At 43.9% G+C, this 17,270-nt stretch overlaps 1 protein-coding gene across 1 annotated transcript in view; it reads left to right on the forward strand.

Annotated features, from left to right (window-relative positions):
• Positions 1-9,868: 9,868 nt before the first annotated feature.
• CCDC158 (coiled-coil domain containing 158) overlaps positions 9,869-17,270 on the forward strand; it is an 89,315-nt gene continuing 81,913 nt past the window's right edge. Inside the window, exon 1 of the mRNA XM_036764968.1 lies at positions 9,869-9,967. Coding sequence (XP_036620863.1) covers positions 9,869-9,967 — 99 coding nt within the window. The remainder of the gene's footprint in view (positions 9,968-17,270) is intronic.

Here is a 17,270-nt window from a genome sequence, read left to right on the forward strand (position 1 = left end):
GACGTGACTGAAGGACAGCAGCAACCACAATCTACTCGATTCCTAAGACCTGCACCTGCACTCCATCTCAGCTACCCACAGAGATGGTCACGCCCTCGATCTCCGAACGTAGTATTCCAAAATTACTTTATCTGACGATCTCTTTTTATCATTCAGTCTTCCCTTCTGCTTTTTCCCTCTTAATCTTCTTCTTCATCCTTACCTCAACTTCCAGTCCCTTCCTTCCTAAACTTATTTTTTTGATCAAAGGGGCCACTCCTTGAATCACTTCTTAAAGAGGCCTATTCATGTTAACCTCACTCAAAGTGAGAACCTGAAAAAGACCCTAGTCCAAAAGGGCCAGGGTCTTCCAATGCATCCTGGGCCATCTCTAGTCATCCTGGTGAATATCTGGCCACTGGACCCAGATGGCTCTGGAGGAGAAAGTGAGGCTGGTGACCTTGCACGGCCCTCCCTCACTCAAATCAAAGTCAACTGCAAGTCATGTCATCATCTCCCTCATGTCATGGTCCTCTTCGAGAATGAAGGACAAACACACAACAACAATCATCCCTGCAAAGGCTGTTCTCTCCTCCCCTCCCTATCTTGACTTCTTGGTGAATCAATTTAACTCCACCCTAGTTCCTTTGACCCCTAATTCTATCACCTTCTCAGGCCTTGCCAAGCCTCCAACCCTTAATTCTTCCCACACCCCATCTCCTCCATCTCTCCTATTTCCATGCAGCTAAATAAGGTTGGAGGAAATCACGAGACCTTGTGGACTGGGCTGATTACAAATTCCTTTTTTTCTGTTCCTCACAAAAGGCATGTTATCATCCATCTCAACGCCTCAGAACTTCCTCCTTATCTTTTTTTTTTTTTTTTTGGAAAAGTTTCCAGCCTCCCAACTGCTAGTGCCTTCCTCGACTATCGTATTTCTAATAATAATGGTAGTAATAATAATCATAGTATTTATATTATCAGGAGCCATAATAAATCCCCACAACCCTGGGAGGTAGGTGCTATTATTATCCTTAACAGTTGAGAGAACTGATGCAAATAGAGGTGAAGTGACTTGCCCAAGGTCTCACAGCTAGTAAATGTCTGATGTTAGATTTTAATTCCGGTCTTCCTAACCCTAAGCCCAGCTCTCAACCCACTGCAAGTCAATTTCCTGTGGGCAGGCATCCAAACCAACAAGTACTGGTTAGGTACTTAATAATGCATGTGGATTGATTGAGGTTCGGTAGAACTGGATTCAAAGCCTGCCCCTAATGCTTGACCATGGGCAAGTCCATGAACCAGGAGAGTTGGATGTCCATTGCAGCTCCACATCCTTGCTAACAATGCAGACCACCAAACTCCTGCCCATCCTGCTCCCCACTCCGCTCTCCTTACTAATCAATCTGCCACCCATGAATCACTGCAGAAATGGATTCTATTCAGGCTTGAGTCGCATTTTCTTTGTTCCATGAAATGTCGAAGCCAGAGGATTCGCTCCCAAGTGGAGGGGAGCCTTTCTCTACTTCTTTGGGATGTCCTTTCCCTTAAAAGGAGATTTTTGAGAAGGTTGGTTTCCTATTTCTCCTTCCTTCCTTCCTTCCTTTCTCATTAGATCACTAACCAGTCAGGGCTGGAATCCGCTGCTTCAAACCCACCCACCTCAAGGGATCATAGGGTCCTAGACTGAGAGCTGGGGGGAGTTCCAATGAGTCCCCAAAAAGGCCTACGAGATCACGACTATTTTCATCATACCGAGACATGTTACTGTCTAATATGGTAAACAGGAATAAAATCCACATAAAAAAAAATCTCGTTCAAGAAAAGTCAAGAATTTTTTTTTCAGAGTGTAAAGGGGAGAATAAAAAGTTGCTAGCCCAGTCTCCCAATTTTACAGGAAACTGAAACCCAGAGTAAGGGGTTCTGTCCACAGGACACACGTGGGGGACTGAGGCAGGGGTATTCGAATCCAGGTCCTTTCTCCTGGTGCCGGCCCGGCAGCTCGTGAAGCTGGAGCAGTTGGTTGGGAGGCTCTCGGGGAGGGCACCTGAGCCAAGCCCGGGAAGGCACGAGCGCCACGTGCCGAACGAGATCGAGCTCTCTAAGGGGCGTGGCACTTAGAAAGTCCCGCCTTCTTGGAGAGGGCTGTGCCTCTGATTGGCTTGCGCCCTCCAGCCCGCTCCTGACGTCGCTTCATTCGCCCGGCCCCGTTGCTCCGGGTTACGGCGGCGACAGGAGGCGGGCCATGAGGAGGATGGGCAGGCGGTTGAGCGCCCCGCCCTCTCCTCGAGCTTGCAAACGGTCTCTTAGGCGAGCTGGGGCCGGGGTCTCGCGCAGGGGCACCCACACGGAGGCCGGGGTGTGGGAGGGGCAGGGAGGAGGGTGGCCATCACCGTCCTCCCTCGTTACCAACGGGGGGGCCTCCATCGCCGGGGTCGGGGGAAGTTGAACGGGGAACATCCACACCCCCATCCACACCTCAATCGCTCCAGGTGCGGGGGCTCAGCCCTCCTGAGTTTCCCCGGTGATGCTGCAGGTCTGCTGGGATGGGGTGGATTTTTTTCAGGTAAAAAGGAGGAGCGCGGAAGGGGCGGTGGTGCTGGTGCTGGTGAAAGGGCAGCCATTGAGGCGGGGCGGGGGGCGGGGCCTCCGTCAGGCTAGGGCCCGGCCCCTGGCGGCCCGACCACCCTCAGACCGGCGGAGGGTTGTGGTAAGCGGCTCCCCCACTTCGGGACTCCAGGGGGCCGCTGTACGCAGTGCGGCGCTAACGGGGAGGGCGGGGGAGGAGGGTGTGCGCTCCCGCTCGGCCCTACCCCCGTGGAATCCAGAGCTTCCGCTGCGCATGCGTCACCCGGGGCTACCCTAGTCCCGCTTCTAGTGGGGCGGAAGCGCTGTCAGGGTGAAAATTAAAGTTTTCCCAATGCTTCTGAGGGTGGGAGTTTGGGGGTCTAAAGATCGAGCGGCCAAACGGGGGCAAAAGCTCTTCGTGCTCCTAACCACCGCCCCTCCTCCACGCTCGCGGGGCTTCCAGGACGGGGTCTGTGACCTGCGAGGGTTTGGAAATGGAGACCCCGAGATACTGTGTCCCCTCCTTTAGAAGAAATAGCTTGTTTAATGGAAGCCTGTTTTCTGCCCCGCCCCCAACCCGTGCGGGTGTAGACCCCGGGACCCCGCTTGGGATCAATCAGATCCATAGATTTAGGTCTCGAGGGGTCCCTGGGGGTCATCCGGCCGACCCTTCTCTTCCACGGCCACAGGTGAGGCACCTGCTCCGAGCCCCCAGGGACGAAGCGGGAGAGCCGGGGTGGCTCCCCCCGCCCAGCCCTCATTACTGCTTTTTTTTTTAAGATTAATGTGTTTATTTTTAATTTTCAAGATTAATTTCCGCAAGATTTTGAGTTACAAATTTCCTCCCCATCCATCCCCTCCCCGGCACCCCAAGATGGCATGCATTCTGAATTACTGCGCGTTATACACCGGGGGGAGGGCGTGTTGGGAGGTCGTGGCCTTGGACAAGTCACCCACCCCTCTGATTCTGGAGCAGCCCTTTAAGCGAGGGCCGACTGTTCACCTCCAAGGCTAGAGCCGGGCGTCTGCACCTGGAGTTTACTTCACTGGTGAAATTCACGGTCTGACCCCTTCCCCCGCCCCGTTTCCTTAGAGAGAGCTTAACTCACTGAAAAGTTCTGTTGGGCTTTTTTCTGGGCAGGCCTTCTTCTGGCTGTCTTTTGCTTCTGATTGACTCTTCCCTTAAAGCCACCCAGCCTTCTTTGTGGCATTTGTTATTCTTCATTTCTTGACGTTGAGAGGCTACTAATGGAGCCAGAGGAAGCGATTCAAATCTGTTGAATGCCGTTTATGTGCAAGGCTCTGTACTAGGAGGTTGTTGTTGCTTATCCTTCATTCTGGAAAAGGCCCGATGACATAACCATCTCGAAGTCCTGCCTTGTGAGTGCATTGGCTTTGAGTGAGGCAGATCTGTGCAAAGTGGTCACCCTCCATCTCTCCTCCAGAGTCATTGGGGTCCGGTGGCAAGAATTTTTATAATAATCAATATGGGATGTGTAATGAACATACTTTCAGAATTGCCTTTCTTGTGAGTCACACTCACAATGCAGCTTGAACAGATCAAACTGTGACAAGGTTCACAATCACTGCCTGTGTACCTGAAGTGAAGGGAATCAAAGCCTGTAGAACCTGTTCCCCGAACAGAACTCTGGTCCTGTGACCCACCAAGTAAAGACTCCCCCCCCCCCCCAAACAATAATACTCCCACTGAACTCCAGAATTGTGTTGTCTTACATTTGTGAGTTTGTCGTGAGAAACTGCTCAAGGCCAGGAAAACATTTTTTTGTAATCCGCCTTCCCCCCCCCCCCTTTCCACTTGTGATTTATGTGTATAATCTCTGTTTTTACTTCTGCATGATGGAATTCTGAATGGGAGAATTCCCAATTTGCAAATCTGTTCCTTATAATGAAACTAATTAATTAAATGGCTACCTGATTACTGGCACTTTGTCTCTGGCTTGCTGTTTTGTCATTCTCAGGTTAGAGACTGACTCAGTAAAATCCTGGTAACACTAGGAATTAGGGCAAAAAAGAAGCCCTCAAAGAATTTACATACCCAGTAGGGAGAATGCACAATATACAGGTTGTTTCAGAAGTCTTTTGGGATACCGGGTATGTCATTTATATGCAAAAGAACAGAAAAAATTAACAATTATAATGTAATGCAATGAAAATTGAGGAAAAAGAGTACTTATAGTAGAAGGAGGAGGTGAAGGAAAATTTCCCAGAGGAGGTGTCACCCCAGCTTAACCTCAAAAGAAGAAATAGTTTCTGAGAAATGGGAGTGAGGAGGGTGTACGTTCCAGGTATGGGAGCTAGGTTCTCTAAATGTACATGTGAGAGATGAAAGATCACATTTCTGGAATGGTTCATCTTGAGTTTGAAAAGTTGATGGGATGAAGATTGTTTAGGATCCTAACAGGATGCGGAGCTTGTATCTTACAGGAAATGAGGCACAGAAGATTTCTGACCAGAGTCCAAGATGACAATTCTGACAAGTTTTGACAAGTCTGACTTGTGCCTTAGGAAGACCAAGTAGAATGGACATTGGTTATTATTGCTACCTGACTGATCCACCTCCTTTTCCAGTTATATACCTTCTCAAATTACAATGTTTAAGTCCATTTAAAAGCTCTGCCACTTTTTAGATAGGACTCATTCCAAACCAACTGTGCCAAGTTTTGGTGACCCCAGATTAGGTCACTTTTAGGAATTTTCAGTCTAGATTTCATTCTTTCCAAGAAACGGCTATCTGTAGACTTTCTTTTTGAAATGGCCTCCGTTCTGGGGACCTTGGAAGTCCTGACAGAATTTTTTGATCAGACCAGTTGGTAAATGAAGAGACATCAGCTACTTAGGAGAAAATTAGTTTTGTCTATGAAGGCTTTTTTTGTTTCACATACATATCCCTTGTATTCACATTGGCATCTCAGACTTTTGTAAATATTTAGCAGATCTGATGTATATTAGGTGCTGGAGAAAATGACCCAGCCCTGTTGAGCATGTTTTTGTCCTTCATTGTGAAGAGGACCAATGACACCATTGGGGCAATGTCTTGACTCCTGAGTGAATTGAATTTAAGTGAGGCCGAGTTGCACAAAGTTGTCAGCTTCTCTCTCTTTCTCCTGAATCATCAAAGTCCAGCAGCAAGACAAAAGTCAGGACAACTGGTGATGGGTGACCTTGGTATTTTTGATGTTTGACCAAGCTATAAAGACCTCCACAGTGCCTGCTTTAGTTGCCTTTATGGCCATTTTAGCAAATTATTCTCATCCCCCCATTCCACAGGGTGAAGTCTTCACATGCTTGGGGTAGACACCCCCCTAACTCAGTGGTGGGTTTGAGGCCTGTCAGTTTGAGGCTAAGGCCTGGTTTAACCCATGACTGCTGCTCATGCTACAGCTTCTTGGAGCCACAGGTGAGAGTTGAGTAGCCAATGGACACCAAAAGTGGATGAGCAGCCCCGAAAAGGGCTCAGCCCTCGCATCAGAGGTGTTAGTCCTCCCTGAACACACCATATACTTCATACCTATAAGGGTCAGCTAGGTGGCACAGTGGATAGAGTGCCAGTCATTTGGCCTCAGACACTATCTACATGACCCTGAGCACGTCATTTAACCCTGTTTGCTTCAATTTCCTTGTCTATAAAATGAGTTGGAGAAGGAGATAGCAAATCTCTCCAATATCTTTGCCAAGAAAACCCCAATGGGGTCATGAAGAATTGGACTCGACTGAACAACCACAAAGTCACAGGTCTCTTTCCCAGTGCACCCTGGATCTATGGGACTGGGTCATGAGTGACAGAGCTGCCTGTTGGCCCCCTTTCCTGAATGCTGCATTAGGGCAGGGGCTTCTCAGGACCTCTACCTGCCCAGGCCTCTGGGTGCTGGAAAGTTTTGTGTGGTGGGCTCCTGGCCAGCCCAGTCTCCAGTGTCAGTCAGGTTATCCTGACTTGGGCTTTCCGGCTCACAGTGACTCACTGTGGAATGTGTACACATTGTGCAAAGCCACTAATGATTTATTTGCTAACATCTGTGTATTTTAGTTTTCTGGAGTCAGGTCCAGGGATATGAAAAGGCCACAATCCCTCAGGTGGACAGGACCGTTCACTCTTGCGTGAGCAACAATCCTCTCGTAAATGGTGATCCACCTTTTTTGAAGACCTCTCATGAGAGAGGACACGCCTTCCTGAGGCAGCCTGTTTCACTTTTGAACAATGTTACCTGACATCAAAACGAAATCTACCTCTCTGTGACTTCTACCCATGAATCCCACTTTTGCCCTCTGGGTACAGAGACAGAAAAAATCACCTCTTCCTTCCACCTGCTAGTTATTGAAATACTTAAAGACAATGACTGTATCCCACCCGTGGTTTCTCTTTGCTAAACATTTTTTCTTCATCTTCTCACAGGGCATGATCTTGGGGTCTTTGCCTTCTTCTGGACATTCTACAAGTTATCAACATGCAGAAGGTTCCCAATTCTGAACATAGTTTTCTAGAGGTAGTTTGACTAGGGCAGGGTAGACGAAACAAAGTGATTGATCCCCTCTAATCCTGAACTCTGTGCCTGCCTTCATGCACTTTAAGATGGAATCCGGCTTCTGGCTACTGTATCATCTTGTGGACTCATTAAATTTGTAGTCCTCCCTGCCTTGTACTTGTGAGGCTGAACTTTTGCACAGTTTATCACCGTTATCATCATCATTGATATTTGAATGGTGCTCAAAGGATTACCAAGTGCTTCATGTATAACTTCATTTTATCCTCACAATGACTCTATAAATAAAAAGCTATGGCCATTTTATCCCCATTTTACAGATTTTACAGCATGTTAGGGGCTTAGTGCCTTGCTTGTCCAGGGTCACATAGCTGGTGTCCCAGATGAGATTGAAATCTAATCTTCTGCTTCAGAGCACTGTGCTCCACCTACTGAGCCACCCAGCTAGTAACAGATGGAAGCCTAGTGTTGGATCTGGTTAGATTGTTTGAATCCTAACTCTGTAATTCAGTATTTAATTCAATTTATCCTTCCTATCTTAGTGTTATATTCTTTTATCTAAGACTGTATTAGAAATAGGAAAAAGCTGAGCGCATTGGGCCCTGAGTCAGGAAGACCTGAATTATAATCTGGCCTCAGACACTCACTAGCTGTGACCCTGGACAAGTCCCTAAACCTCTGTTTGCCTTAATGCACAGGAGAAGGAAATGGTAAACCACTCTAGTATCTTTGCTGAGGAAACTCCATGGACAATGTGGTACATGGGGTCAGGAAGAGTTGAACAGTTCTGAACGACAGCATTAGAAATGTTTGCTAGCCTAGGTCCAAGTCTGAATTCCTGGAGTACTCCCTTGCTGGCCTTCTACTTCGTCATTGAAGTGTCTTTACTTTGTTAATGAACTATCATGCCCTTTCCATCTGGCCATTAAGTTGTTCTGCATGTGCCTAACTGGGTTATCAGCTAACCCATTTGTACAAAACATTTTTTGGACATATACCCCTGTCACTAACAAAATTTTGAGTGGCAACCCCTACCATAGGTATGTTCATTTACAAATTATACTGCTGTCCTAATATATACATTATAGAATATACATAAAAAGAATTCCAAAAGATATGAGAAAGATGAAAAATATTTTAAAAATAATTTTTATTTTAGTTATGCGAGATACAAAACCCCTTGTTATTCTCACTAAAACATAAATACTACTATTTTTTTTAGCCAGAGCAATGTAACTGAATATGCTTAATTACTTTTGAAAGTCTTTGTTTACCACTCTGTGAGCTAGCAATTCAAAGGTCTAATTTGAAGTTTCATTTATTTCAATTCTTGGTTTTAGTAACTGTCATAGCAGAAAATAAAAATTTGGGATGTAGCGCTCGTTGGAAGAAGTATCATTGGAGGTACTTACTAAATCATGGTATCAGTGTTTCAATCCCATCTAATAATCGTGCAAATGTTTTCAAATTTGGCTAGTACATTTTCATCTTCCCTGATATGTCAGTAAGTTGTTCTTGCAAGTTACTCAGAATCTGTGTGTAGCCAGAATGGACTTTGTTTTCTTTGAATGACTCAGCTTGCCTCGTTGAGCTTCCCTGAACGCTGGGGCTTGCTCTTCCGGGGCAGGACCAGAGCTTCCTGTGTGATGAGTCGTGGCGCTGGCTGAGGGGAGGTGTGTTAACGTGGTCTACGCTGGGGGAGGGGCCAAGTCAAGAACCAATCGGCCCTGGTCGTTCAGGCGGCGCTTGATGATGTCAAAAACTCTATAAGAGGGGAGAGGACAGCTTGAAGATTCTCCTTTCTTTTTCCGGTTGGAGCCAGAGACGCCTACAGCCGAAGCTGAGCTGCCGGTAGCAGAGCTGACTGGAGGCTAGTGGGTAATCTTCTTACCGTAGAGGGGAAGCATGTATACGATTTTGCCTTATACCATCTCGCTTCTCTGTGGCCTCCTAGTTACTCTTGTGAGGCGGACTTATTGGGCCTGGAAGCTTTTGATGAAAATATCAAAATGGGGACGCTGGTTTGTGGGCTTGTTATTGTGGAGTGTAAATACATGCTTTAGTTCTCCTGCCTTCTGCCTAGAGAATTCCTTATATCCTGCGGTTCCGGACCTTTTAGGCACATATGAGATTCTCTTTGAAATCATAAATTCTGCCTTCCTAATATACTGTGTTACATTTTTGTATTTTTAACAAGAGGATTCTTAATCCAATGAAACTCACTTGGACGATTTTTAAATAGCAAATTCTGTTTCCAGGTTACTCCCCTGCCAGCTTCATGTCATACTCTTGAATTTCAGGCCCAATTCCAACTGGCATTTCTGCACTGGCCTCTGGACTTCTGATTGGTGATCAGTCATTATAACAAAGGGCCTGGAGTTAGGAGTACCTGAGTTCAAATCTGGCCTCAGACACTTGTGTGACCCTGTTTGCCTCAGTTTGCTCATCTGTAAAATGAGCTGGAGAAGGAAATGGCAAAACCACTCTACTATCTTTGCCAAGAAAACCCCAAATGGTTTCATGAACAGAGGGACATGACTGATGGACACAACAACAGCAACATCATCATAACTAATCCCTCCCCAACCTACCATGCTGGCCATCCTCGTGCTAATGTCATCATCCCCTACCTCCAACCAGGCCCTCCTGCTGCGGGCCTCCAGCTTCTGATCAGTGATCATTCATCACAACTGGTCAAGCCCAGGCTCCTCACACGGCTGCTGTTCTCTGGCCATCTTTATGCCTCTCTGCTGTGCTTCATCCTTAGCCATCCATGAGCCTCCAACCCCTCTCTAATCCTCTTCTACTCCTGGGCCTTTGGGATGGACCAAGCTGCCATTCCTGGAAAGTACGTCAGTCAGTTATCTTATGTCACCATCCCTGCGGCATTCCTGACCACCGGGGTCTTCTCCCATTACAATGTAGGCTCCTTGAGGATGGAGTCTGCCTTGTGTTTGGATTTGTGTGTCTAGTACTCAGCGTAGTGCATGATACTTAATAAGTGCTTAATAAATACTTTTAATTCACATTAAGTATTCAGATATCAGAGTTTTTATAGGAGCACATATTTTTGGTGACAAGAAAAACCTAGTTTTTAAGTATCTCATCATGATGGCTTTTTTGTAGCCAGCTAATATCACAAGCCATAGTATATGGTTGAGTAAAGTTTGCTGATAATGACAATGGTGGTACATTCATATTTAAAGGTTTCCTTACTCATTTTGAATTTTTTTGATCCACTCAGATCTGATTAGCTCATCATTGTTTTTACTTTGTGATTTGGCTGATGAGTTCATGTTAGAAGTAGAATTGCTAGCTTTGTTCTTTTTTGTCGTTTACTTGTGCTAACATTATTAGTATCTTTAATTCAAGGCCTTTTTTGCAGGAGTCTTTTAAAGATATTTGTCCATTTTGGGCAGCTTAGTTTAGTTACAAGTAGATATTATGTATAAGTCTATTTAATTGGGCAAACATAAACTGCATTATGTCACAGTCTACTGAAAGCAAATGAACAAGCAGAGTCAATTCCTCCTCACCGTGGAATTCCAACTCTTCTCTTAGTATATCTTGAGTACCATGTGTGACAGGTGCCGGTCTGAAATATGGGTACGTTAAATAGTAGTAGAGCTGTATTTTTAAAATGCTTTTAGAAAATAAATATAAAAGTTGTAATGTTTTCATTTTGTACCCTAATGTATCCTTTTACATGCACTTTGGAGACCACAGGCCTGGCTCATACCTGTCCATCTTTTCCACTAGAATGGCATAAGAGACTTTGCTAAAAACTAGGTACACTAGACCTACCTCCTTGATTTCATAGTCTACCAGCCTTGTCAAACATGGACGTTAAATTAGTTGGACATGTGATCACTCCTCTTTTTTGTAGGTACTAACATCAGTCAACACTAGAGTCTCACGGGCTGGTAATTTGCAGACTCTGTTCTTTTCTCTTTTTTGGTAATCGAGGTGCTATTTGACCTCTTAATTATATGGCACCTCTTTTATTTTCCGATATCTTTTCCTAATCACTGATAGTGACTTAATAATCACAGCTGTCTCTTCCTTCTACTCTGGGATGTAGTTTGTCTGGGTCTGGTGACTAGCCATCCCCCTATTTATGTCAGGTTTCAGTTTCCTATTGGTCATTTTTTCTGTCCTTTCCACCTCAAAGATCCTTCTCTCAAGCAGAGAAAACAAGAAAAGGTAAAAGTCAAACACATGTGCTAGATAAGAGCAAAATGAATCTGAGAAACAGGAATGTCCTGGGTTCATTGATGCAAATGCAGATGTCTGGAATACCAGTTGCTACTTTGCATTTGAAGAAAGGGATGTGCACACACAGAGGGCTCACCCCCAACTTACTTAGAGAAGATAAATGCTGGGGAAACAGCAGATAATTAAAGTTAGAACAGAGTAGCATAAAGATGTCTTAAGTACTATGGTAAGTAAGGGCTCTGGACTTGGGCTGCATCTTCCTATTGCTTGGGCACCTTGAGTAAGTCTCTTAACCATCCAGTGGCTTCTCTTGCTTTATCTGTGGCATGGGAATGATAATACTTGGCTAGGGTTGTAGAATTGTAATGAGAAATATATTTTGAAAACTTTCTTGAAAGTCTTGAAGCAAAAACATGTAAGAAATTTTTGTCATTGGAATAAAGTCTTTTCAGTATTGATTGGACCCATTTCCAAAGTAATAAATGACAGAATGAAAAAATGTTGATAAAATGTCTGAAAGATTTATTTTATTTTCACAGGTGTTACTAGAATAAGTGAAAATAATCTCCAAGAATTAAGGTATCATTACTGTGCTATAAGTATCTCTCACTTTAAATATACTTGTCTTGTAGAATTTTGAAGCTTTGTAATGGTAAGAATTATTTTTACCAAATGTGAAGTCATTTTATAAAATTTGTCCTTTTGAGGATAAAGTATTTTATATTCTCTAGCATCATCTGCTTCTGAAATGTTCTGGCTACAGTTTTACTTGCCTTTCCTACTCCCATGAGTCTGGGATTTCATCAGTGCAGGTACTCACTTGAATGACCCAAATCACATGGCAGTCTCATCCAGAGCCTCCTGAAGATTGACCACATGAGGCCCGCTCAATGCTCTACATTCTGTTAACATTGTGTAGGTGCGAGGCACACAGGTTGTCCATCAATAAGACTTTCCGAAGTGTATACCTCTTTGGCCAAGCACCAAGTGGGAAGTGCTGGAGCAAAAAAGAATGAGACAGTGGCAGCCCTCAAGGAGGCTCCATTCTGTGTGTGTGCTCATAGATGTATATACGAATAAATATAAGGCAGTTTGGGATAAGGTGCTTCCTCCTGGGGTACTGGTGACATTTTAAATAGGAAGTGGTATTTGAGTTAATTCTGAAGGAAACTAGGGCTTTTAAGAGGCAGAGGAGAAGAGAGAGAGGCCTGTAGCCATGGTAACAGCCCACTTTGGCCCAGAGAGAATGTGCAGGGGAGGAATACATGACAAGGTAGTTTGGAAGCAGATAGTAAAGGGCTTTAAGTGCAAAGCAGTTATTTTTGATCCTATCAGAGAGCTACTGGATCTTGGAGGGAGCCCATGGAGTGTTTTGAGCAAAGGAGAGTCACAGATTGATGCTTTTTGGTAGCTGTGGAGGATGCATTGGCTGGGGGCCAGTCCTGAGGCAGGGAGGCTGATTAGTCCAGGTGAGAGGTGGTGAGGGGCCTGAATTCTTTTTTTTTTTAATTTATTTTTTATTTTTAGTTTACAACACTCAGTTCCACAGTTTTGGGGGTTCCAAATTTTCCCTCCCTCCCACTTCTCCCCCAAACCCCCCAAGATGGCATGTAATCCAGTGTAGGTTCTACATATACCTTCACCTTGAACTTATTTACATAATAGTCCAGTTGTAATGAAAAATTATAACCAATGGAATGAATCACGAGAAAGGAGAAACGAAACCAAAAAAAAAAAAAAAAAGAGAGAGCAAAAAGCTTGCCTTAGTCTGCATTCAGACTCCATAATTCTTTCTCTGGATATGCATAGCTTTTTCCATCATGAGTCTTATGGAACTGCCTTTGAACCGTGCATTGATGAGAGGAGTCAAGAGTATCAAAGTTAGTCCTTACAGATATTGTGTGTCTGTAATAAGGTATAATGATCTCCTGATTCTGCTCCCCTCACTCAGCATCAGTTCGTATAAATCATTCCAGGATATAATGAAGTCTGTCTGCTCCTCATTTCTTATAGCACAATGGTATTCCATTACATTCATATACCACAATTTGATTAACCATTCCCCAAATGATAGGCATCCCCTTGATTTCCAGTTCTTTGCCACCACAAAAAGAGCTCCTATAAATATTTTTGTACATATAGGTTCCTTTTCCACTTGTATGATCTCTTTGGGATACAGCCCTAGAAGTGGTATTGCTGGGTCAAAGGGTATGCACATTTTTATAGCCCTTTGGGCATAGTTCCAAATTGCTTTCCAGAATGGCTGTATCAGTTCACAACTCTACCAACAATGTCATTATGCTTCAATTTTCCCACATCCTCTCCAGCATTTATCATTTTCCTGTTTTGTCATGTTAGCCAATCTGACAGGAGAGATGTGGTACTTAAGAGTTGTTTTGCTTTGCATTTCTCTAATCAGTAGTGATTTAGAGCATTTTTTCATATGCCTGTAGATATCTTTGATTTCTTCCCCTGAAAACTGCCTGTTCATATCCTTTGACCATTTCTCAATTGGAGAATGACTTGTATTCCTATAAATTTGGCTCAGTTCCCTGTATATTTTAGATATGAGGCCTTTATCAGAGACATTGGTTGTAAAGATTTTCTCCCAATTTTCTGCTTCCCTCCTTGGTTGCATTGGCTTTGTTTATACAAAAACTTTTCAATTTAACATAATCAAAATTACCCATTTTGCATTTTATAATGCTCTCTCTCTCGGGTGATGAATTCTTCCGTTTCCCATAAATCTGACAGGTTAACTATTCCTTGTTCTCCCAAATTGCTTATAGTGTCAGCCTTTATTCCTAAATCACAAACCCATTTTGAGGGGCCTGAATTCTGATCACATGACCAGCCCATCTTATTTTCTTGGTATACATTTCTATAGTGACATCTTTTAAATTACTTATATGTAATTCCTCATTTGTAACTTGGCAGCTTGCTCATGTGCAACATAACATGCATTTCTCTATTGCTCTTTCTGTATTCCTCAATAACATTTCTTTGGAGAAAGCCAGATTCAGCCATAGACAATCCCTGGAAGAACATGATATTAAAAGATATTTTGTTGTTTCAGAGGGATGCTTGTTTTGGGTCATTAAGAACACTGGACATTTTCCCAAAGGCAGTCCAACTTACTTTTGTCCCATTTATTTCTGGATTTAGTTCATCATTTGCAGAGTCTATTCCAGTGGATTGATTAGGGATCTCATTTAGCATCCAGGGCTTGATGCAATTAGCACTGGTGTGCGTGTGCGTGTGTGTGTGTGTGTGTGTGTGTGTGTGTGTGGTTTTAATCAGTGTCATCAAACAAAGTTATGTCTGTTGTTTTCTTAAGACTTATGATTTTGACATACACCTTACCCATTAAGGTAATATATTATTTATCAAGTTGTAAATCAAGTTTAACAAGTGATTTTGAAGTAGTTATTAACTAATAAGCACAGAGGGATCTGGTATTCTCTGCATCTGTTGATCAGTTGTGTGCCTGCACTTTAGGAAAATTACTTTAACAGCTGAGTAGAGGAGGGACCATAGTGGGAAGAAGCTTGAGGCAGGGAGACCAAGCAGCAGGCTCTTACACAATAGTCTAGGTATGAGGTGATGGGGACAGGGTGGTGGCAATGGCAGAGAAAGAAGGGGACACATGCGAGAGATGTTACCCAGGCCTTGGCACAGGTTGGATGTGGAGAGTGAGAAAGGAGGAGGAGGCAAGGACTGGGAGGATTGCATTAGGGAAGTCGGGAAGGAGGGAGGGTCTGGGGATAAAGATGATGAGTTCAGTTTTGGACTTACTGAGTGTAAGATGACTGTAGGACATCTAGCTCACGATGTCTGACAGTAAGTAGGAGAGTTGAGGGCTGGAGCAGTAGATTTGAGAATCGCCAGCATAGGAATGAAAATCAAGCTGATGAGGTCACTGAGTGAAATGATACAGAGGGAGAAGAGGAGCCAGGAGAGAGCCCTGTGGGGGACACCCTGCCCCCCCATGTTAGTGGGTGTGACGTGAATGAAGAGCCAACACAGGAGTGCTCAGAGCGGGAGGAGGAGAGAGTAATGTCATGGAAACCTATGGAAGAAGAAAATAGCAAGGAGAAGAGGGTGACTGGCAATGCCATGCTGCAGAGAGCTAGAGAAGCAGGAGGACTGGGAAAAGTCCATTCGATGTGGCAGCTAAGAGAGCTTTAATAAATATTAAAATACTAAGTGAAAATTGTTAAGCATTTGCTGTTTATGCTCTTGGGATACAAATATAAAAGAGGTCCTGTTCTTAAGGAACTTGTATTCTGCTGGGAAAGGGGAGAGATACATCGTGTATATAGATACAAAAATACTACATTCTCTCTCTCTCTCTTTCTCTCTCTCTCTCTCTTCTCTCTCTCCCTCTCTCTCTCCCTCTTCCCCCTCTCTCTTCCTCTCCCCCTTTCTCTCCCCTTTCCTTCCTCCCTCCATACATGCATATGTGTGTGTGTGTGTGTGTATACATATATATATGTACACACACATACATACACAGAGAAAGAGTGAGTAATTTTGGTGTGGGTGGATAAGGAAAGGCCTTATTTAAGAGGGGCCAACTCAGTTGACCTTTGGGTTGGTAAAAGGATTCCAAGAACTGGAGTTTAGTTGGGAGACCATTTCAGGCTTGGAGATGTTAACTTAATTTAGAGAGTCATACTCCGTTTTTCGTGACATTTCCCTGACACTGATGTTGAAACCTAAGTTACAGTTTATCTTCATGTTGGTCATTTTTAAAATGCTTTTTATGAGCCGTGTAGTACAAGATGATTAGGTATCCCATGAAATAAGCTTCTTGTTCCCTTTGGACCCATGATACAAGTTTTGGACCAATTTCATCAGCTCTGTTATTTGCTCCCTCTAAGGAGAACCTGTGTGCCCTCTTTCAATTTGGCTGCGACTCTTGTCTTTGTATTTCATAACAAGAATGTCAATATTGATACAATTTGGTTCCTCTAGTAGTACGTTCTTCAGTAGTATTGATCATTGGACAAAAACCTCACATTTAGAGTGCCAACAATTTAATATTCATAGGTAGTCTAAAAGCTGTATGATTCTTAGCATCCTTTCTCCCCTTCCCCCTATCCCCTTGCCAATTCTGCTGTTGCAGAAGGGGACTATATGAAGCTCTTTGATTTTATATTTGTATTTAATGCGTTGCTATGATCAAAGAATTCATTACCTACTGACCAGCCTAGTGATGAAGAACCTGTCTGTGCTTTACTAGTCTGATCTACGGAGAACTGAGTCTGTTGTCAATACTTGTTTGATCATATCTGCCAAAGCCTTATACCAGGGGTGGGGAACCTGTGGCCTTGAGGCCACATGTAACCTTCTAGGTTTTTGGGTGCAGCCTTTTGATTGAGTCCAAGTTTTACAGAACAAATCTTTTTATTAAGGGGATTTGTTCTGTGAAGTTTGGATTCAGTCAAAGGGCCACACTTGAGGACTTAAAGGGCCACATGTGGCCTTGAGGCCAGAGGTTCCCCACCCCTGCTCTAGGCCTTTGAGCACCCATGGTCACTTCTGTAATATTATGAGCCATCAGATAAAGACTTTGTTACTGGAACAAGCAAATTAATCAGCTTTTTGGATACAAATATCGTCTAACCCACAATTACCTAGCAACTTATTTAAAATCCTTGCCTTTCATTATAACCTATAAATCAGAATTAAGCTGAAGTCATTATCTACATGTAACATCCTTTTTGGGCCCACATGTAACTTCCCTCACACTCACCCAGAGGGACAATTGTCAGGTTTCTAAGCTATGCCTTGTGGCGCCACCTTTCTAAAACCACACATGGGTGCCCACTGGTATGCTTTCCATTAACAATCATCCAATAGGCAACATTAGCAAATGCATTTCCTCATGTGGTGTGGCCAGAATAGCAGCTGAAAAACATCCCATAAATTTGGGACACCCTCTTAGCTGTTGGCATATGTGTGACACCTTCTAAAATGCTTCATTAAATATTTTGCTGCCATCTT

The sequence above is a fragment of the Trichosurus vulpecula genome, chromosome 6, assembly GCF_011100635.1.
Source record: "Trichosurus vulpecula isolate mTriVul1 chromosome 6, mTriVul1.pri, whole genome shotgun sequence".
NCBI lineage: Eukaryota > Metazoa > Chordata > Mammalia > Diprotodontia > Phalangeridae > Trichosurus > Trichosurus vulpecula.